This window comes from Suillus discolor (assembly GCF_016758755.1).
Source record: "Suillus discolor strain FC423 chromosome Unknown F5147scaffold_94, whole genome shotgun sequence".
Lineage (NCBI taxonomy): Eukaryota > Fungi > Basidiomycota > Agaricomycetes > Boletales > Suillaceae > Suillus > Suillus discolor.
In genome coordinates this window covers 40,215-59,700 of record NW_024541341.1, presented here as the reverse complement: position 1 = coordinate 59,700, position 19,486 = coordinate 40,215, and the positions used below count along the sequence as shown (strand labels likewise).

Here is a 19,486-nt window from a genome sequence, read left to right as displayed (position 1 = left end):
TTCACATTTCAACTGCAACATCTTGGGAAGAGCCCCATCATCCACACTCACAGGATTATGGGCAGCAGCCATCAGCGCATCCTCAAAGCACCTAGGGCAAGGTCGGCAGCGCAGATTTGGTCCCTTCCCGAAGACCCGAACTTCCTTCACGTTGAAGTTCCGGATTCTTCTGAAACTATCATCGTGGTGGATAGGACCTTGACTCTTCCTAGGTCAAGTGTGGAAAAGCCAATTCGACCCCTTTCTGAAGACCATGAAAATTTCGAGTTGCAACTTGAAGTCTCAGATTCTTCTAAAACCATAACTACACCGATAGCCATAGGGATATTCTCGCTTCCAACAGAGTTAATATGTCATATTCTTCTCCTCCTTCATTTCAAAGACCTTTCATGCTGTGTATTAGTCCGTTCTTTCACGTGGTTCTATGATTCCTATGGGCTGACTTTTGGATTACGCTAGGTCTGCAAAGCTTTCTGGCATGTGGCCCAGAATTTCGTCGACGTTCAATTCCTATTGGAGCTTTATACCCAGGGCTTCACGGAGACTCCTACCCTGGACTGGGTCGACGTTTCTAGCAAGATGTGTTCACTCAAGAGATTGGCATCCATGTGGCAATCTGATTTCCATTTGAACTCCGTTTCTGAACAAACAGTGGCTATTGGGAATATTCTCAGCCCGTATCTTGCTGGCTTTCAATCCGTGAAGTGTGGGATTTGGTGGATGTGGGTTAACAGTAGACTCTTCATTCGGGAGTGTGACACAAACTTCAAATCAACCCAGACGTGGCCGGAGCAGAGCTTCGCCTTGCCGGTACACAGGCACTTCCTCATGAGCTCAGTTGTCATTGACCCTCTTCAGGACCTTGCGGTCATAGTGTCGTACGGCGTCTTGGATATGCCAGATCGTCACGTCTTTTCGATGGCATTTCGGTTGGCTTCATCGCAACGTCCGCACCCAAATTCTGCATGCACTTCTTTGGAGTGCATGCATCCTTGTAAAATGGTCCCTGAGCATTATTTTTACTTTGTGGATCAGCCAGCGATATGTGGGGATCGTGTAGTGGCACTCTATTACCACTACACGAGCCACGGGTCAGCGTCGAACATCTTCATACAAGTGATAGATTGGAGGAAAGGACATGCGAAGGGTGTAAGTTCACTCTGTTCTTGAAACTCTGTCACTAAGCGCGAGCAGTATCCCCTATACGAACTGGGTGGGACTAAGGCGAGTTTCCATCTACTTGACGAACAGAGGATCATTGTCATCGGCCCGGAAGGCCGTATGGCCTTGTACACATTAGAACTCGATGGTTCGCCTCAGCGCCGAATTACGTATGTCCTTCCGAATGTGCAACGAAGCCTTGACTTCTATCTTCCTTTGGGACCACTGCTACCGCTCTATGTTATTCATGCAACCCCATCGTTTCACGGGAAAGCGGTTCACCCAGACCTTATACCTGACTACGTGACATCTCTGGAGTCGCAAATCATGGTTTTGGAGGTCCTGTCGTGCTCATGGCAGGTGATTCTAGTCGTCGATATGGCCATTTTTGCAACCAAGGCCACACAGTCAGAGATACCTGTCGAGATTCCTTGGTCAGAGTGGGGCCCCAAGTACACACGCTACTTTCCGCATCATCCAAGCCACCGAATCAGCGTGTTCGGCAGTAAAATGGCATATGCTCTGCCTCAGGATCGTGCTCCTGAACCTGGACAAAGACTGGAAGAACTCCGTGCAGAGGGTTCCTTCTATGTTCACATCTGGGACTTTAATAGAGCCATTTCTCGCTTGGAACATTCGAACAATGTCTACGATTGCGATTCACCAGGTCGTCTCATCCGCAGGCCTGGTCGGTTGGCTCAGACGTGCTTCACAAAAGTCGATGCAAACATTATCACGAATCATCCTTACACTACTGCCGTCTGCCCTACGGGTTTCTCGACGCGTCACTTTGACCGGTTTTTTTTGGAGCAGGATCGACTTACTTTGATATGGGTAAGCATTCTTGGTATGAATACAGGGAATTTTTGACGTGATTGAATTATAGGCTCACCCTGGCTCGGTCCAAATTCAGGTCGTTTCTCCCTCACCGATAATGCCAACTTCCGAAGTTGGCTTGGACGTTGAACAAGGCCAAATAGCTCACAACCCAGAGCTGCAGCAGACAAAGGAAATGCAGTCTCGCCACAAGAGGAATATCTTATTCTACCTATTGAGCAAGTTGCGCAGACAGCCGAGATACCCCGAATCGGAATAGGTAGTTTTCCTGCTCTGAAACCTGTAGCCTCTCTTACCGGATTGGTGGTCATAGGTGGCAAGGCTTGTAGAATCACCGAATGACGGGCGTCATTGATAGATTCAAGGCTCCATCAATTCCTCCAAGCGAGTAGACGAAGATGGCCATTGTTGTCAACCAAATTGTCAAATATAGAGTATACCCCCAATCTCTGCATATTCTTATAATGCGTACTGATTCCACGTACCTACCCTCGTTTTGCCTCTTTCCCCTGGTCTCTTACATAGACTCAGATGATTCGCTACCCTCGTTCAAATTTCCGCTCAGTCCCTTCCACGCGATACCACACTCGTTATGTGTCCTCTCAAGGGTATTCATTTTTCAGATTCAAAACCGTCTTCTGCGCGGCCTCTAACAACTGATGGTTCTGAGCCTTATTCTATCTATGGTTAGCGAAGATTGATGTAAACGTTGAAAAGTACACTCAAGAACATTCGCCGGTAGGTATACGACCGCCTGCCAATACAGTCGAACGCCACTCCTACACCCTTGCGCCAGGCTTAGTGAAACAATGTACATCGATATATCCATCGTCCGGAGTTGGTAGAGGCGCTTCTCCCTTGTATTGAAAGTGGAGCGCCTTGTATACCGCAACCTGTAGTGCGATGAGCAAGTTTTCAGCAACCCCTTCAATCACGCACGTTGACATCGGTATCCGTGCAGAGTGCAAGAATAGAGGTCGTCGTTGCCTGCAAATAGGATGAAATCATGCATATATGATAGCAAACAGTGGGAAGTTCACACCTTCTGTTCCACCATTTTGATCAGGTTTGTAGCGATTCCTTGGCGTTGATACTTCGGATCAACACAAATACAATTCAAATACCAGGAGCTTTCAACAGTCTGAAAATAATTAGAAGAAAAGTTTGGATGACAGGACTGGACGCACATGAGGAGACAGAGCAGTTTTGATAAACGGGGCCAGTGCAGAACCATACTTTGATAGAGACATCAAACGGCAAGAATAACAAGTATCAGTACTGCTTACAGTGTTAATCCACCATTCTCTGGTCTTCGGTGACAGAGACTGTAAGAACTGGTTAAAGCCAAGATTCCTCTGCACATCGCTTCTGATGGTCAGCAAAGTTACGTAACCAGCAAAGATCGCAACTGACTTTTGCCAAAGAACTTTCCCTGGAGGAAACCAGAGAGCTAATCCAGCAATGGCGCCTGTATCAATAACTATCGCGGTGCATACTTTTCCGGCTAGTAGGCAGGCCCTGATCATCGCGCGAAACAATGGTCCCTCGAGACTCTTATTTCCACCAGTCATGGCGTTGATAGATGGAGCTGGATTGGAAGACATCACGACTACACTGTCGATAGTTTGAAGGCTATCTTACAGTCGACATAACCTCTGACACACATCCCGACCGACTTGTCTAACTGAGATTCTGTGGCATCCTTGAGCTATGTGGCAAGTAACGGTGATGATAGATCAGCTCGATACCTGTTAACTGGTTCACGATAGCCAGCTTGTACGGAAAGTTGTTCATGGTATGTGGCACAATTGAAAGATAATTCCACGTACTAAAAGCTATTAATCATCTTAGTACGGGATCTTTATCAGCGTCCTCATGTAGCCTCATGTATTCTTGAAACTTGGACAAAATTTCCAATGACGATCCATTTGGTACACCGACATAGCTTTGTTTCCAAAGTGTCACAATTATAGGCGTACTCATCCAAGCCTAAACACTCTCTGTCTCAGACTCTCGGCCGGGCACATGGGCATTGGTACGCAGACGTACCAAATCAGACGCAAAATGCATCAACACCATCAAAATGATGTGATGTGATGGTCATCAGCCAGATACCAAATCCGATTAGTCCGGTGAAAAACATTCACCCATTACCCCTGCAAGTTTCATGTACGTAGGCGACCTGTCACGGTCCCCGGCCATATACTAATACACTAGACCATTCTGAGTGTATGATTGCAAGCGATAACTTGGCAAATAACAGGTTACGGAACTTCCTCACACTGCTCGGCGACATCACGGGGCAGAGCAGGTTTACATACTGCCTTTTCCGAGTCGGTGTTCGGCCGTATCCGTAAATGCAACACACGTAAGTTTTACATGCGTCATCTTGCTATGATTATGCTACATGCAGCTCTGCTAGCGGCTGCGGAGTCAAACCAACCTGTGGCGAGCTGTTGCAATCAAGTTTGCGAATAGCTTGCAGTAAGTAACGTAAAGTTTGCCACACAACCACATTGATCATGCCGCTTCAATTTACTACGCCTATGCGTTCTCAAACTTTCTTATTCAGATAAGTACCGTTCCAAAATTTTGAAGCTGATCCAATATCACGCTCACTGAGTTGTCTGCGTCTAAATCTCGCTCAATTAGTACTGGATCATGTCGGCCAGATTCTCTAATGCCAGAGAAGGGTATCAAGCTCTCAGCCAGGTCACTCGTTTTGGTGATGAAGGTAACATAACTCGTTAATATATCTCATTGAAACCATGCTGAAAAACTCAGATCTCGGGGATCTCCCGCAGAGGACAAAACACAACCGGACGTTGTCCACATGGCTCCTTGCGATCACGATTTTATGCACTGTCTTGGATTTTTCTATGATTTTCTGGGATCGATTTCTTCGAGTCGACCTTCGCTCCGCTTCAACCTCAGACGAACTTGAGTTGCTCCCATTCCAGAACTCATATCTCAACCTCGAGATCCTCTATAAGGATCCTGATTTCAAGAGCTCTACACACGATCCAATTATCAATAATGTACCAGCAATCGCTCAAGTGTCTAATAAGGAGCGCCAGAAAATTATCCCTTCATTTCAGCGCTATAAGTCGGTGGAACAAGCCAGTGCTCCCATATACGAGCAACGGCTAATAGTGACACACGATGTATGTTATCGAGTAAAGAATCTATTCAAAAGACTGAATCTTGTCTAGCTCGAGAGCATCGCACAGTTTCGTGTGCTTGATTTCGGCATGGAGAATTGCAGCCTCTCACTCACTATCCCTCCGAGAAACAGCACAGAAGATTTTCTCTATACGGATCTTGGTGATTCTGTAATTCTCGATGTCTGGTCTCTACCGGCTAGACATAAGTTGGACCTATACAATCTGTCGTGGTCGAAACTTCCTCAACCAAGGGTACACATTGGCCACATGAATGTGTCATATGGGAAGACATCTCGTATGCCAAGCTTTCAGTGCAAGTCGCAGTCATACCAGACATTCGCGGTCTCCTGCTCTAATCCTGGTTGTCTTGTAAATGTGACAGGCAATGATATAGGCCCTTCAGGTGTGATCGTTATGTCTACTTTTGTTGACGATGTTCTGACTAGCCTTACTTGCAGGGCTATACATGTATCAGAGCCAAACAATTTAATTAGGCGTGCAACCGAACTGCGCGGGCAGAGACTTCGTTTACCGTCTGACATGCAACTTTGTAGCCTTAGAACACGGTAGAAAAATGAAGTACATGCAACGTACAGTGTGGAGTTACTAGTGAATGCCTCTCGTATAAAATTTTGAGGGAGCTGCCAGTGGTCCATTGCGTGACGGGTAAGCTTCGCGACAATTCGGACAGTACGGCAGGTAGCGACGACATCAATATTATCACAGAGAAAGTTTCCGAACTGTAACACTCGCTCATGTGATCTACACTAAGAATGTTTGCCAAATATTAGGTTTGCACAGGACGAGGCTCTCGTTTGCGTAGCACTGCTAGTAGTTGTTGTTCAACTTCCGTCTAGTCCATGAATTGATCATGCTAGCGAGGTTGTCAACCACCCTAGCGCTCATCATTATCACACTCCCTTTAATTATAGGCATGCCGAATAAATATTCTATCAGACACTGCCCGTGACTAATCGATGCTGATGAGTGATTTTGTTACATCAGAATGAGCAGAACGATCAAAAGTAAGTGCGAGCGCATAGCCTAGTATTACTGTTGATATAAACAGCGCAAGAGCAAGCTGGCGACTTGTTTGTAAGGATGGACGCAACGACACATACTAGTAACAACTTCCGAACCCGGCTCTGGGTTGTTGCTCTCTGCATTTTCATGAAGATCAGTATGATAATCTTCTTCTGCAGCCCTCAAGTCAATGAAAAACCGAACAAAACCTATTGTGAGCGAGCCTGCGGCCAAAATGTGAATCATGCATTGATTTTTCACCACAGCGTTTGCCGGCGACGATTTCCCTCGACTGTTGCCCCTAGCACAGGCCGATCCAGTCATGATGGCCTTCGAAGATTCAATACATTATCAAATAAACACTGAAGATGGGAAGGCGGAGTGGGCCAGCCTAATACCGGGTAACGGGCTTGTTTATTTGGGGGAACAGCCTGGTCACCCATTCTCGATCTCGATGTTCCACCAATTGCGTTGTCTCGATATCCTACGAGACGATATCGTTGGAGCGGACAGCAACGCAGCCCTGAGCCGTCACTGTCTCAACTACTTGCGTCAGATGATAATGTGTCGCAGTGATGCCCAGCTGGAAAACATACTATTAGGAAGCAAAGACAGTCCATTTCCACAATTTTTCGTGCAACCTGGGCCATACGTGTGTAGTGATTGGAATTTCGTACTGGAGGAAGTGAAGAAGAACCAGGCTGGATCCGAGTTGATGCCATGATAATCTCATATGCGAGTCGCAGGGAATATCGTCTTAGATTCACTGCACGATAAACAGTTTGATCCGATAGAACGCAAAGTCAATGCAACAGCAGGTGGCTTTCGATTGTATTGAATACACACGCATGGTTTTGTCAGTTAGATATTTGCTTCCATTTTGAACACCGACAATGCCGTGAAGTGAAGCAGAGAATAGTCATGAGGCACTGTAAATAGGATAGAACTATGAAACGCGCAGCAACACGGCATGAAGCGAATACTAAATAGGACTAATGCGTGATGGATGCAATAGCACCCGGTTGTTTGTGTAGCCATGCGTGCAACACAGCTTGATTCTATGCAACGTTCTCGATCTAGTAGCATCTTTGCCCCATTCATGCAGCAGGTATCATTTTCGAGTAATCATGGACTGGATTTGAACTTCATGCCGTCTAGTCAATTGATGACCATCAGGATTCTGTCGGAGATGTTTTCTACCATAATCCTTTAAGTATCGCTGGTTTCTAGAATTCCTAGTGTGGCTGAAGCGCTGATAGTCAGTGATAGGCCTACAACAAACCTACAGCGTCCCTTCCCGTGTCCATCATGGCGTCCACTGAACTTGCTACGCAGCGTGCTCTGTATGTTGGGAATACCATTTCCTCAGTCGTTTATGGTGAGATTCTATCCTATCGGTAATGGTCTCTTGTTGACAGCTCATGCTCTGCGTATAGGAGGAAATTTATTCCTATATGTCTACTCTACCTACCTGCTTATGACCTCAGTTAAGCAAGTGCGGCACAGGAGATTCTACATATGTTTTGGAGGCCTTCTCTTGCTTCTTTTGACAATCGCTTCCGCAAGTAATAACGCTTTATGCGAACTAATGTGGATAGAAAACCAAAGCTACCCTGGTGGCCCACCTGCATATCTCGCTGCAAATTTGGCTGCTTGGTACAATGTCTTTGGCACAGCGGCAGACTGCGCTGCAAATATTCTGACGGACGGACTCTTGGTGAGTTGACAACACATTGTTATTGAGTTCTGATGCCCATATCTACATCTCCAAAGCTTTATCGCTGTTACATTATTTTAGGGTCAAGATTGCCAATAATCATCATCCCTGCAATTATATACCTGGGATCTGCCAGTACGTGCTACGTTGTCCATCCTGCACCAACTAACCATTGCTCTGTGCAGCTATGGCTGTCATGATGGTGATTGAGAGTGCCATGCCAATGTCAAATCTATGGCAGGGCTTTGCTGCACAATTCGGTATCTCATGGGTTGCATTGACTGTCGGCTTCAACATTATTGTGACTGCATTGATCGTTTCCCGGTTGCTATTCTTTCATCGCAGAGTGCAATCTATTTTCACCGATCAACAGAAGAGTACTTACACCGGCACTGTGGCAATTCTGGTGGAGTCTGCCCTCCCTTTCACAATTCTTGGGATCGCCTACCTTGCCACCTATATCCAAGGCGTTCCAAGTGCAACAGCGGTGGGAATAATCTGGGGAACCTTCGTGGTGCGTTCGCGTGCACTATCACAATGAGTTGTCCTACACTGACAATTTGCTAGGTTTTGTCACCCCAGCTCATCATTTTAAGGATCGCTGCAGGGACTGCGTGGTCAAGAGACACGGCCTCTGACATCACTCAAACAACTCTGCATGCAAGTCCCCATGTCAGCTCGTCCTCTAGCAGCAGCAATACGATCAATAAGAATCCGTGGTAGTAGGGCTCGGGCATATAGTGCCACGTCCACGTCCAGAAGTTAGCTTTCGAATCACATTGTTTGCAAGATATCTTCTGCCCGTCTCAATTTTATCATTCATGTTACTCCCGCACTTGCTAGTTTCGCAGATTTTTTTTAGAAAGAACTCCTGTTTGAACCGAATAAGTCCTGGCGTATATCGCATAGGCTGATGATGAAATCGCATCCTTACAGCGATGTATTTGTGAGGCTGTGTAAAACGGGTAATATCCCATCGAAAGGACATTAGTTAAAATGAAAAAAAGCTGTAGCTCAGAACCATAGTAAGGGATGATTGTCTTCATTCGCGTGGTATTAATTGGGTGTTCAAGTGAACAGTCACTCAAATAAGCTGTGATACAAAATCACCCATCCCTGTCTCGTTACCAGACCGAGACGGACAAGCCAGGCAGTGATGCGACAACTAGTACTTAGTGGCGTAGACCAGCTCGAAATAGCTGAGGCTAATCTTTGTGCCAGTTTTCCAGTGCCATGTTACCGAGCGCGCACATACTATACTAGTTAACACCATGGACATATAATTGCCCACGGCACGGCGTGGATATAAATCTGTGGAGGATACCCCTATATTCGCCATTACTCATTCCTCACTGTCGTTGTAACATGGTTCCTAAACTTTTTATCATCCTCTCGACACTTTCGGTGTATATGCTCACTGCACGATATTCGACTCGTCGGGACACAGGAGGCAGTAAGTGCAGCAACTATGATTTAGTTGAAGTTGTCGTTTCGTACTCAATGTATACATACTTCAGGCGCTTATGCAGACATTGCAACTGAGGATATGGCAGTCGAGGCCACTTGGATTCTGGGCTGAGTTATCGCAGCTGGGAAGTGTGGAGACTGAGAGGAAGGAAGTTATATCATAGATTGTTGGCTGGTATTAATGGACTACTAGACGCATATAAGTTAGTTCACAAGTTTGTCATAATATGCTTTCCACGACAGATAAAAGGAATAGCTGGCTCAGAAAAATAACATCAGATCTAAGATCTGATATGGTGTTCGAACCGATTGTAATTGGCCTCACTAACTTGAACGAGGGTTTAGGAAGATTCAATGAATACTGCCAGTGCGCGAAAATTGGAAAAAAAAGCTCCAGGACGTAGGTAGAGAACGGAGACGAGTAGAGAGATTTGTGAATACGTGTGAGAAAGCCGTATATGTGCGGGAGGGAAAGGAGGGATAGGATGTATTATTTAGGAGTCGAGAGGGTCTTCCTAAGATATGAGAACAAGTGAACCCTGACCGACGAAAGATAACAAGAATCGAAATACATACATCAAACATCAGAAGGAACGATCGTAAAAGGATCACGACCATCATACGCGGACCGACCATTAAAGTGCAATATGGTAGGATTCCTCCGAATGTATATCTGGAAAGATTCAGATGACTACCGTCCCATAGCTTGCATCTCTGATGCAGAGACTCCAGCTGCTGCAAGGAACTCATCATCGCGAGACGAAGAGTCAACCGAGGTGTCCACTGCATGAGCTAGATCCGCGCGGATCAAAAGAAGCTTGGGCTTCACGGGGACCCCATATCGACGTTTCACTCCTTTCAATATCCAAGCAACGAGCCAACAGCGCCGAACAGATCGAACAGTAGAAAAGTATCCTCTAATCATGCTGCAGATACCCGAGAGATAGTGGTAGTTGTCGACCGACCAAGGGGCGTGAAACTTCCAATTGCCATCGCGCATCAGACATCGTACCGGCGAGCGAGCCGTCGTCCCCAGTCTGAACTGTTGTCCGATTGCTGTAATCCCATTGTTGTCTCTTTTCAGCGTCATGTCTCACCCTGTTCCCTTAGCCGAATTCATGGTGTTTGTGGTTTCCTTGACAACCTTCATAGCCTTGAAACACGGTACTTCGAAGTGAGAACGGGCCAAAAAGCATCGTTGTTGATACTCGCACCATCAAAAGTCACTGAATCCGCATGACAATCTGAGTGACGCTTCGAACATGACTCGATGTGGTCGATGAGTGCTGAGTGTGGTCATGTACAAAATCCAAGCGCAGTAGCGAACACGGCTGGATGAGCCTCGGCATTCAGGATAATACAGCGGATCATAATATAGCGCATCCTCGGTGATATCATGTAAAACATGAGGCAGGGTGACGATCATTGATATTAAGTGCACGAGGTTTCATCAAGGGACAATTATTCAAAAGAGCTGTCATTGGTAAGGAGAACTTGGAGCTATGCAACCTGAACCTGTGGGAGGCTTCAGAAACACACAACATAAAGCGGGAGGCAGTGCGTACCAACCAGACATGGTCCAGATCCGTGAGAGAATGAAAAAAAGGTTAAGAGGTAACACGTGGATTAGAAAATACAAGGAAATAATTGGCTGACTGCGATGCTAGCTCAGGTACTATATATAGACTTACTTATAGTTCTTCGGGGCCGCAGACCGTAAAGTCTGCATTATGCCATCAACCATACCATTGCATAGCCCCGTCGCAGCTTTGAATAGCATAGCATGCTAGCTTATCCCATAATACCTCCCAGACCAAACATGAGTCTATTCACATGTGTGCTTGCGACCCCGAACGCCTTTATCAGTACTGGTTTGCAATTGAATTCGTGATATCCATCCCGTCCACTGATTCAAGCCATGCGGAACAATAGACTTGAACCCTCTGTCTACCTGATCATGATGGTATCCCTTGCTGTCGTATCTATTGCACTCACTAGCATCATATTCAAATCAATACTTTCAAGGGAAAACTCGAACATCCAGTATTTCTCGAAAACACGCACCCCAAGGTGGCAGAAAAATTTTAGTCAGTATAATTTCTGTCCAAGATCAGGATATGTTTAAATCATATTTTCAGCTTTCATGGGCGACGACTTTCCTGAGTCCCTAGTACCTGATGCAGCTAAAGTGAGATTCGTGGTGGAGGAAAGCGTACGCTTTGCGCTAGACCTTCCAGAGTCCAAGACGGAATGGCTTTCCACTTCTCCCCCAGGGACTGGATACGTAGTTCTGGGTGCGGAGAATCGGGTTTTCTTCGTGGCCATGTTCCATCAGCTTCACTGTCTCAGGCTCTTGCAAGTGGCTAGGCTCGCGGGTCAGAACTCTGATCAAAAGCATACTCATCACTGTCTTAATTATCTAAGACAATGGACACTGTGCCAAGCAGATCTGACACTGGAGGCAGGAGATTTTACAACGCGAGACTTCGAACAAGACCGCGTTGGTGCTACACACGTCTGCAGAGACTGGGGGGAGCTATACGACAGTGTTACCATCAATTGGAAAGACCGGCAACTTGGCAATCATACAGCAGTAAGTCCCAGCGACTGTTATCATGATCAAATCAACTAACTCTTTTCCGGATAAGTGAGTGCACGAATTCCATACCTTTTAGTAGTAGAACTGTTGTAGTAGCGTAGGGCACCTATCCCCAACTCATGGTTATTCATTAGTATCCCGTAATTATACTTGAAACTTACAAACACTGCGTGAAGCTTGCTTTGAGCTGGACAATCTGTTTGCCTGGTCTCCAATAATTTTGAGAATTCAACAACAGAGACGTGTGATAAATGTGATTATCTCCCTCTGCAGAGGAAGAGGCGTTCAGCTCACCAACTCAGTTCCAGAGTACACGATGCGAGCCGTTTGGACGAAGTAGCATTCGGACGGCATCATCCGATTGCACGGACAATTGTCGGATGTGGTAGGACTGATCTTCAATAAACCGAGAATATCAATGCAGTCTGATAAGCAAGCAAATACAGAGCTCAACTTCATCTCCTCGGCAGGAGTGGCCCATGACTTTGAAGTACTAAGATTAGAGGCTGCGTAATATAGGTGGTAAAGTTGCGTTCAGGTCAGATAAAACGCACCACTGCTGGAATCTGTCGTGAAGAGTAGCAATAAGATTAAGAGATGCAAGTCAATTGAAATGACCGGAAGGATTGACGAGTCGTGAAGCCGGATAGAGCTGTATCCGTCTGCTGCTGGGAGTGTAAGTGTCAGTGCCGATGCTTACGTTTTTTCGCATACAACGTCTCGAAACTGCTGCAATCGATTTAAATTAGCTACAAACATTCGTCTACATCAAGGTTTCTGTTTGACCGCGCAGATTACTTCTGAGGACGGGCACAACACATGAGTCAGCACCGATGCCACTACATTTGCACCTAGCCTCTTACCTATCATGGGGCATGCGCCTGATTTAGCCAGAACACAAACGTGTTCGTCGCGGAACTTGGACACACTGACCGTGGTGAGACATTGTACAAGATTGTTGAACCTGTTGGGATCTGTTCTCTATCGCAGACATTTGTTGGTCGATTCCGCGAGACTTGTGCATGCTGCGAGCATCTATTGAGCGTTTGCTAGACGATTACGTCGTGCATCATGCGGGCAACATAACCTCTAAAGACATCGAGTCATCCTCGCATTATGCGACGTCAAACATCAATCGCCTGGAAGAGATCAGTGAATAATTGACAAACATCAACTTGCTAGTTGACAAAGTAAGATTTATATCAACGAAGGTGAACAACCACTCATGAGACGTCGGGTTAGCATAGCTCAACTAGGTTCATGGGCGTGTTGAAATCTGTGCAGACTAGGAACACACCATTTCTATCAAAAACATGCCCATATGGACTTTCTTGTGATCACCATCCGAGTTTCGCCGACCACGTGTAGCAGACTCCAAGCACTGACAGCTTGCCTCTTGGTGACGTTTTCAGTACATTTATAGCGATTCAAGCAAAACTTACCCATGCATATTACGCTGCCAGCAGCCCGGCCTCGAAAATGGAGTTGGGGATCCAAGCTGAAGATGAGTTGAGCACAATGCGATACTGAAACTGACTGTTCCATCCCCGTCACAGATGACGAATTTTGCTCAGAGGCTGCAATGGTACGCTTATTTTTATCGGTCATGACGTCAGGAGATGGAGCTGGATTGGAAGACATCACGACTACGCTGTTGATAGTTTGAAGGCTATCTTACAGTCGACATAACCTCTGACACATATCCCGACCGACTCATCTAACTGAGATTCTGTAGCATCCTTGAGCTATGTGACAAGCAACGATGATGATAGATAGGCTCTGAGGATACCTATTAATTGGTTAATGATAGTCAGCTTGCACGGAAAGTTATTGATCGGTGTTCTCACAATAGACTTAGGAGTCGGACCCTCGGGCACACGGGCACTAGTATATACCAAATCTGGCAGACATCATCAAAGCACCACGCAAATATCGCATGATGGTGAAACAGTCAGATACCAAATCTGAGATCTGATAATCATACGATTGAGTCCGAGAGTATGATTGGAAGCGATAAGGCAGACAACAGGCTGCAGAACTTCATCAATGATGTCAGGCCTCCGAGTCAGAGATGCAATCTCTGGCTGGAGTAAGTAGGGACTCGTAGGTTGTCCAGTGCAAAAACGGTAGTGAGTAAATCAACTGCTCGCTGCTTTGGGCTCGTGGTTGTCGTGTTGTAGTCCGCAAGAGATCCAGTTGTGAGCTGACTTGGAACACAAAAGAATGAATGTATTGAGTCGGGTCGCAGCATCTTGAAGGACGAATGACATGATGGGCTGTGCATAGTTCAGTAAGACTCGGAATAGACATGTTTACGTGAATCAAACGTGAATGCGTGGTCCAGCTTCGTCTGCACTGGGCTTGCTGCGACTTCGATGACACGACCTTGTGGTGGTTGTGCTGGTCCGAGCGTAGCTCGGGGCGGACAACTGGTCGCGAATTCGGACGTGCCATGAATGGAAAGGGCAGGAAGTTGGAACATATGCTTAATGATCCGAAAATCAGAACTTGTGCCATTGCTTCTAGACGCTAGTATGTACTTGAATGCAGATGAATAAAACTAATGTATTTAACAGAATACTAAGGTGGGAGCAAAATAACGAAGTCCGGAGTGAGAAAGAGCGGAAGTTCGAGCGAGTCGTCGAGGAGATGGGTGACGAAGAAGGAGAAAAGAATCAGCTGGACGCGTGGTGCCGGAAACTTCCGCAGGCTCCGTTGGACCGTTTCCCATCATGTCACGGTTATCTACGGATCTACCGTCTTTTCAGCTTCGCCGTAGGGGCAGCTACTACTAAGTACTAGTTGCAATTGATTAGACCGGTCACCAGTCTATCAATTGATGACCATCGGGGTTCTGTCCGAGTGAGTCAGAAATGTGTTCGCCGTGATCCTATAACTATCGTTGTTTTATACATTAGTGCGGCTGAAACGCTGATAGCCAGTGATAGTCCTACAACCAACCTACAGTGCCCCTTTCTGTGTCCCTCATGGCGTCCACCGAACTCGCTACGGAGCGTGCTCTGTATGTTGGGAATATGATTTCCACAGCTATTTATGGTGAATTTCTATCATATGAGCAATAGTCTCTTGCTGATAGTGGACACCTCGTACTCCCCGGGCAAAGGAGGAAATTTATTCCTATATGCCTACTCTACCTACCTGCTTATGACCTCGAGCAAGCAAGTGCAGCACAGAATATTCTACATATGTTTTGGAGGCTTTCTTTTGCTTCTTTTAACAATCAGTGTCGCAGGTAATATCGCCTTCTGCGAACTGATGTGGATAGAAAGGCGCAACAACCCTGGTGGCCCCCCTGCATTTTTTGCTGCAAATATGTCCGCTTGGTACAATGCCTTTGCCACAGCAGCAATGTGTCTCGCAAATATGATGACAGATGGACTCTTGGTGAGTTTACAACATATATTGTTATTGAGCTTGGAGCTCCAAGGCTCATATCTACATCTTGAAAGCTTTATCGCTGTTACATTATTTGGGGGTCAAGATTACCAGTAATTGTCATCCCTGGAATTATCTACCTGGGATCTGCCAGTACGTGCTGTGCTGTACGTCTTCCACCAAACTAACCAGTGCTCTGTGCAGCTATGGCTGTCATGATGGTGATTGAGAGTGCCATGCCCATGTCAAATCTATGGCGGGGCCTTCCCGCACAATTCGCCATTTCATGGATCGCGCTAACTGTCAGCTTTAACATTATTGTGACTGCATTGATCATTTCCCGGCTGCTATTCTTTTATCGTAGAGTACGATCTTTTCTTAACGATGAACAGAGGAATATTTACACGGGCATTGTGGCAATTTTGGTGGAGTCTACCCTCCCTTTCACAGTTCTGGGAATTGTCTCCCTTGCCACCTATATCCAGGGTGCCCCATGTGCGATGGGGATAGAAATAATCTGGGCAACCTTCATGGTACGTTCGTTTGCACTACTACAATCTGTCCTGCACTGACAATTTATTAGGTTTTGTCACCCCAGCTCATTATTTTAAGGGTTGCTTCAGGCGTTGCATGGTCAAAAGACACAGCATGTAACATCACTCAACATGCAACTTTCCCTCGCAACTCATCTTCTGGCAGCAGTACTATTAGTATGCACAGTAAGAATCCGTAATAGTAGGGCTTAGACATATGGTGCCATGTCCCCGTCCAAAGATTTATCATTCGAGTCACATTTGTTTGCAAGATATCTTCCGCTTGTTCAACTTTGTCGTTTAATAGTATTACTCACACTTACTTAGTTTAGCGAATTAAAAAACACTTGATAACTAGTCTTGGTATCATGATATGGTCAGCCTAAGAACGAAGGGCATATTTCACGCTGTACGTCTGGCGATGGGATTACATGGTCTAAAGACTAGCTCGAAATAGTTGATGCGTTATCGCAGCTGGAAAGTATAAAAATCAGGAGGAACGATGCCAATTTGGGTGCCAGGCCAATCATGAGTCTATCCGCATGTGTGCCCACGACCCCGAAGCTTGCTCTGAGCTGCACGAGTTGTTCGCCTGATCTCCAGTAATTCTGAGAAATCCAACCACGGAAACGTGTGATCGACATGATTGTCGCTCTCAACATAACCTCTGAAAGCATTGAGTCATCCTCGCATTGTGTGACGTCAAACATTAATCGCCTGGAAGAGATCAGTGAATGATTGACAAACATCAACCTGCTAGTTAACAAAATGAGATTTCTATCAACAACGACAGTAAACAATGTACTCATAGGACGTCGGGTTGGCGCAACTAGGTTCATGGGCATATTGAAGTCTATGCAGACTAGGAACAGGCCACTGCTACCAAAAACATGCCTACGCTTATCTCCTTGTGCAGTGCAATCACCGTCCGAGTTACACTCACCACGTGCAGCAGGCTTCGAGCGCTGACCGCTTGCCTCTTGGCGATGTTCTCAGCACGTTCGTAAAGACCTAAAAACAACTTGCCCATACGTACCACGCTGGCAGCAGCCCGGCCTCGAAAATAGAGTTGGAGATCAAAGTCGAGGACGAGTCGAGCACACTGTGACAGTGAAACTAACTGTTCCGTCCCTATCACACATGACGAATTTGGCTCAGAGGCTGCGATGGTCCATTCCTGCTCATTGACAGAACTCACAGCATGATGGGGATCAGGGCGGCGGCACGGCTTAAATATCTTGAAGCATACCAGTGACTATGTGTTGGCCCTGCTGGGCTGGGATATGTAAGGTGATACGCAGGACTCTGTATAGGTTGTAAGAGGGCTAATATGGGCAGGTACAGGCGAAGGGACGTACCATGATCGATCTGATCCATCGGACTCTGCTTTCTCCGATTTATCGATTTCGGACTAAATGCTGCGAGTAGCTTGGTGGGGTGGACGCAAAGTATTTGAAATCCTCCTGATCGATATTAAATTGCTTCAGTGAAAACCTGATTCGAACATTTTGACGTGAATTATAGGCTATGCGTGGCAAGAATCAAGAATGCCTGACTTCACATGTTAAATGACGACTCGGAGTTCAACGTCACGTTCAACGTTCAATCGGTCCAACTTGCTTATGTCATAGGCAAAGTTATAATTGTATTAGCTCGAAAACGTTTCCGGTCGACCATAATGTTTGCGTACCTGGAAAGCATAACCTGGGTCCGATGAGCACTAAGTCCCAGTGAAAATCGACAAGAATGAGGTAGATACAAATCTAAGAAATTCGAGACCGCAAAACTCTAATTTTGTGCAAAACGCAAAGAATCTTCGCAAAGGAAAAAAATGCAAACATTGTCAGACTTCGATCGTGTAATTTGCAACTACGCAACGAACTTTCGGCAAACTTTGCATATACAGACGTTCAATGCAGCATGCATATGCATGTGCGTATTTGTAACTTAGCCATGTATGTGTGTTATGTTTATTATGAGTCAATGCACTGGTTGAACCGTGCGCATCTTCTCATCCGCTCACCATGTCATTTGTCCCCGCCACGACCGTCCGGCTCGATACAATCATTCCCTCGCATTTCAAGTTACTACTAAGCCAGGCTGCCCGAAACTATATCTCTCGCAGACTACAACATGACAACCACGAGCCCACTGTATATCTCTTCATACACGCCATCCATTACCGCGCTGATCAAGGCTCGCGCAAGTCACGACAAGTCCCCGTCGGTCCCTTCGTTGCCATTGGCCAGGATTGCTCAGCTGGTGCCTCGTTCACATTGGATGCTGTGGAGCCTGAGCTGGAATTGGTGCGAAGACGTTTGCCCCCTCCCCCACTGTTTCCTTCTCCAAGATAATGAGCGTTGATCCAAATTGAGAGCACTGGGCACATTGCGAGACAATACTTGGCTCCATCTCGCGTGCCACAAGACACAAGAATTTGATGAACCCTTTAAGTCAGCCTTTCTCATGCGCGACGAGCCGCTTTCGCTCCTCGATGTCACACAGACGGATCTGTCTCGGCAAGAATTTGCATTTCTTTCTGCCTGTTAAAACCTGTCTACCAGTATCAAGGAGGTACGTGCTACGTCAGTGAAAACCTCCCGCGCTAATGCAGTACACTAGGAATACAAACGAAAGGCCACAGCGCAGGTGAGTTTCATCGTGCCTAATAGTATGTTTTGTGCCTCTTTGCTTCTCCCTACTAACATCATTGATATACAGCTAGCGTCACCCACTTCCCCATCATGCCATGACGTAGCACTCCGATTCAAAAGAAAATTCCCGCTCCTCCCTCCAACACCTCTACATCCAAAATCAACTCTGATATCACCGAGGTGTTGTCCGAAGGTTACTGCGCGGTAAGTTGTTCTTTTATTATCATACCAATCAAAACTAATTCTATGATTCGTATCATACAAGAACTTGTGTGCTCTCAACTGGCAATCAAACGGCCATCAAAAGGAACCAGCAAGTGTCTTCGCCTCTTACTGGAATGGGCTGTCTAAAGCCGACAAAGAGGTGCGTCTTTTTCTCATATTGATATCTATCTAATACTGTCTACTATTATAGGTGTACAAGTGCAAAGCAGCTGCTCAGGTGAGCGCCACATGTCATATTCTATCTCATAGTATCACACTAACGGTCCCGTTTTGTAGCTCAAATCAGCCGCCAGCGGAGTCAGTACTACCGGCAACGACGTGGACGAGGAGTAGTGGATAGCGGGATGGTGGGCGAGGCGCCTGGCGCAGCGAGCAGCGATACCCTACGCTAACTCCAGCGATACTATCCTAACTCTAGCGATACCCATAGATAGCTTCATTTGTTCGCATTAGTTCTATATCGATATGTTTTTCAAGTGATAATGTGCATGTAAATGTCTATCTAAAGATCTAATGCCATCGAGAATCCTATCTAAACGTTAAAAACTCGTCTCGATCTCTATCTTTTTGCGTCTCGAAAAGTCACAATTTAGGGATATACCTCGAAATGGGTCGATAGAATTGATATCCTTATTTTTTTTATATGTCTATCGTTACATATCTACCTCATTCTTGTCGATTTTCACTGGGACTAAGTACCTTCTTCCCGT

At 46.1% G+C, this 19,486-nt stretch overlaps 8 protein-coding genes across 8 annotated transcripts; 7 read left to right on the top strand and 1 right to left on the bottom strand.

The window, feature by feature from the left end:
- Positions 1 to 5: 5 nt before the first annotated feature.
- Positions 6 to 2,257, top strand: F5147DRAFT_840722 (uncharacterized protein; the record flags this gene model as incomplete). Its single annotated transcript, XM_041444320.1, has 4 exons — positions 6 to 402; positions 460 to 1,149; positions 1,195 to 1,995; positions 2,048 to 2,257. Exons 1-4 carry the CDS (start codon positions 58 to 60, stop codon positions 2,255 to 2,257), a joined length of 2,046 nt encoding a protein of 681 aa, XP_041286651.1. The 5' UTR covers positions 6 to 57.
- A 520-nt stretch (positions 2,258 to 2,777) lies between these two features.
- On the bottom strand, positions 2,778 to 3,792 carry F5147DRAFT_657835 (uncharacterized protein; the record flags this gene model as incomplete). Its single annotated transcript, XM_041434338.1, has 8 exons — positions 2,778 to 2,891; positions 2,938 to 2,985; positions 3,041 to 3,139; positions 3,186 to 3,233; positions 3,285 to 3,366; positions 3,412 to 3,586; positions 3,640 to 3,690; positions 3,747 to 3,792. 8 exons carry the CDS (start codon positions 3,790 to 3,792, stop codon positions 2,778 to 2,780), a joined length of 663 nt encoding a protein of 220 aa, XP_041286650.1.
- Positions 3,793 to 4,405: 613 nt separating this feature from the next.
- F5147DRAFT_722908 (uncharacterized protein) lies at positions 4,406 to 5,805 on the top strand. Its single transcript, XM_041438945.1, has 3 exons — positions 4,406 to 5,162; positions 5,211 to 5,565; positions 5,621 to 5,805. Exons 1-3 carry the CDS (start codon positions 4,767 to 4,769, stop codon positions 5,650 to 5,652), a joined length of 783 nt encoding a protein of 260 aa, XP_041286649.1. The 5' UTR covers positions 4,406 to 4,766; the 3' UTR covers positions 5,653 to 5,805.
- A 344-nt stretch (positions 5,806 to 6,149) lies between these two features.
- F5147DRAFT_722904 (uncharacterized protein) lies at positions 6,150 to 7,140 on the top strand. Its single transcript, XM_041438944.1, has 2 exons — positions 6,150 to 6,399; positions 6,452 to 7,140. The coding sequence occupies exons 1-2, from the start codon at positions 6,264 to 6,266 to the stop codon at positions 6,907 to 6,909; spliced, it is 594 nt and encodes a 197-aa protein (XP_041286648.1). The 5' UTR covers positions 6,150 to 6,263; the 3' UTR covers positions 6,910 to 7,140.
- A 76-nt stretch (positions 7,141 to 7,216) lies between these two features.
- F5147DRAFT_642995 (uncharacterized protein) lies at positions 7,217 to 8,839 on the top strand. The gene is made up of 5 exons (XM_041433110.1): positions 7,217 to 7,563; positions 7,622 to 7,902; positions 7,959 to 8,037; positions 8,088 to 8,416; positions 8,470 to 8,839. The coding sequence occupies exons 1-5, from the start codon at positions 7,494 to 7,496 to the stop codon at positions 8,623 to 8,625; spliced, it is 915 nt and encodes a 304-aa protein (XP_041286647.1). The 5' UTR covers positions 7,217 to 7,493; the 3' UTR covers positions 8,626 to 8,839.
- Positions 8,840 to 11,101: 2,262 nt separating this feature from the next.
- F5147DRAFT_436522 (uncharacterized protein) lies at positions 11,102 to 12,141 on the top strand. Its single transcript, XM_041429852.1, has 4 exons — positions 11,102 to 11,234; positions 11,302 to 11,456; positions 11,508 to 11,962; positions 12,018 to 12,141. Exons 1-4 carry the CDS (start codon positions 11,203 to 11,205, stop codon positions 12,018 to 12,020), a joined length of 645 nt encoding a protein of 214 aa, XP_041286646.1. The 5' UTR covers positions 11,102 to 11,202; the 3' UTR covers positions 12,021 to 12,141.
- A 2,442-nt stretch (positions 12,142 to 14,583) lies between these two features.
- On the top strand, positions 14,584 to 16,242 carry F5147DRAFT_722888 (uncharacterized protein). Its single transcript, XM_041438943.1, has 5 exons — positions 14,584 to 15,025; positions 15,093 to 15,373; positions 15,439 to 15,517; positions 15,569 to 15,897; positions 15,948 to 16,242. Exons 1-5 carry the CDS (start codon positions 14,956 to 14,958, stop codon positions 16,095 to 16,097), a joined length of 909 nt encoding a protein of 302 aa, XP_041286645.1. The 5' UTR covers positions 14,584 to 14,955; the 3' UTR covers positions 16,098 to 16,242.
- A 1,620-nt stretch (positions 16,243 to 17,862) lies between these two features.
- F5147DRAFT_619790 (uncharacterized protein) lies at positions 17,863 to 19,253 on the top strand. The gene is made up of 5 exons (XM_041432598.1): positions 17,863 to 18,471; positions 18,520 to 18,546; positions 18,656 to 18,755; positions 18,817 to 18,915; positions 18,967 to 19,253. The coding sequence occupies exons 1-5, from the start codon at positions 18,338 to 18,340 to the stop codon at positions 19,114 to 19,116; spliced, it is 510 nt and encodes a 169-aa protein (XP_041286644.1). The 5' UTR covers positions 17,863 to 18,337; the 3' UTR covers positions 19,117 to 19,253.
- The last annotated feature ends 233 nt before the right edge of the window (positions 19,254 to 19,486 follow it).

Excerpts from the sequence above, each read along its gene's own strand:
- F5147DRAFT_642995 (XM_041433110.1), top strand. The coding sequence starts at position 7,494 with ATGGCGTCCACTGAACTTGCTACGCAGCGTGCTCTGTATGTTGGGAAT. Across the intron at positions 8,038-8,087 it reads TATATACCTGGGATCTGCCA|CTATGGCTGTCATGATGGTG; the intron begins GTACGTGCTACG and ends TGCTCTGTGCAG. Across the intron at positions 8,417-8,469 it reads TAATCTGGGGAACCTTCGTG|GTTTTGTCACCCCAGCTCAT; the intron begins GTGCGTTCGCGT and ends ACAATTTGCTAG.
- F5147DRAFT_619790 (XM_041432598.1), top strand. The coding sequence starts at position 18,338 with ATGAACCCTTTAAGTCAGCCTTTCTCATGCGCGACGAGCCGCTTTCGC. Across the intron at positions 18,472-18,519 it reads TGTCTACCAGTATCAAGGAG|GAATACAAACGAAAGGCCAC; the intron begins GTACGTGCTACG and ends GCAGTACACTAG. Across the intron at positions 18,547-18,655 it reads AACGAAAGGCCACAGCGCAG|CACTCCGATTCAAAAGAAAA; the intron begins GTGAGTTTCATC and ends GCCATGACGTAG.
- F5147DRAFT_722904 (XM_041438944.1), top strand. The coding sequence starts at position 6,264 with ATGGACGCAACGACACATACTAGTAACAACTTCCGAACCCGGCTCTGG. Across the intron at positions 6,400-6,451 it reads AAAACCGAACAAAACCTATT|CGTTTGCCGGCGACGATTTC; the intron begins GTGAGCGAGCCT and ends TTTTCACCACAG.
- F5147DRAFT_722908 (XM_041438945.1), top strand. The coding sequence starts at position 4,767 with ATGCTGAAAAACTCAGATCTCGGGGATCTCCCGCAGAGGACAAAACAC. Across the intron at positions 5,163-5,210 it reads GGCTAATAGTGACACACGAT|CTCGAGAGCATCGCACAGTT; the intron begins GTATGTTATCGA and ends AATCTTGTCTAG. Across the intron at positions 5,566-5,620 it reads CAATGATATAGGCCCTTCAG|GGCTATACATGTATCAGAGC; the intron begins GTGTGATCGTTA and ends CCTTACTTGCAG.
- F5147DRAFT_436522 (XM_041429852.1), top strand. The coding sequence starts at position 11,203 with ATGTGTGCTTGCGACCCCGAACGCCTTTATCA. Across the intron at positions 11,235-11,301 it reads GACCCCGAACGCCTTTATCA|ACTTGAACCCTCTGTCTACC; the intron begins GTACTGGTTTGC and ends GCGGAACAATAG. Across the intron at positions 11,457-11,507 it reads AAGGTGGCAGAAAAATTTTA|CTTTCATGGGCGACGACTTT; the intron begins GTCAGTATAATT and ends TCATATTTTCAG.
- F5147DRAFT_722888 (XM_041438943.1), top strand. The coding sequence starts at position 14,956 with ATGGCGTCCACCGAACTCGCTACGGAGCGTGCTCTGTATGTTGGGAAT. Across the intron at positions 15,026-15,092 it reads GATTTCCACAGCTATTTATG|GAGGAAATTTATTCCTATAT; the intron begins GTGAATTTCTAT and ends CCCCGGGCAAAG. Across the intron at positions 15,374-15,438 it reads TGATGACAGATGGACTCTTG|CTTTATCGCTGTTACATTAT; the intron begins GTGAGTTTACAA and ends ACATCTTGAAAG.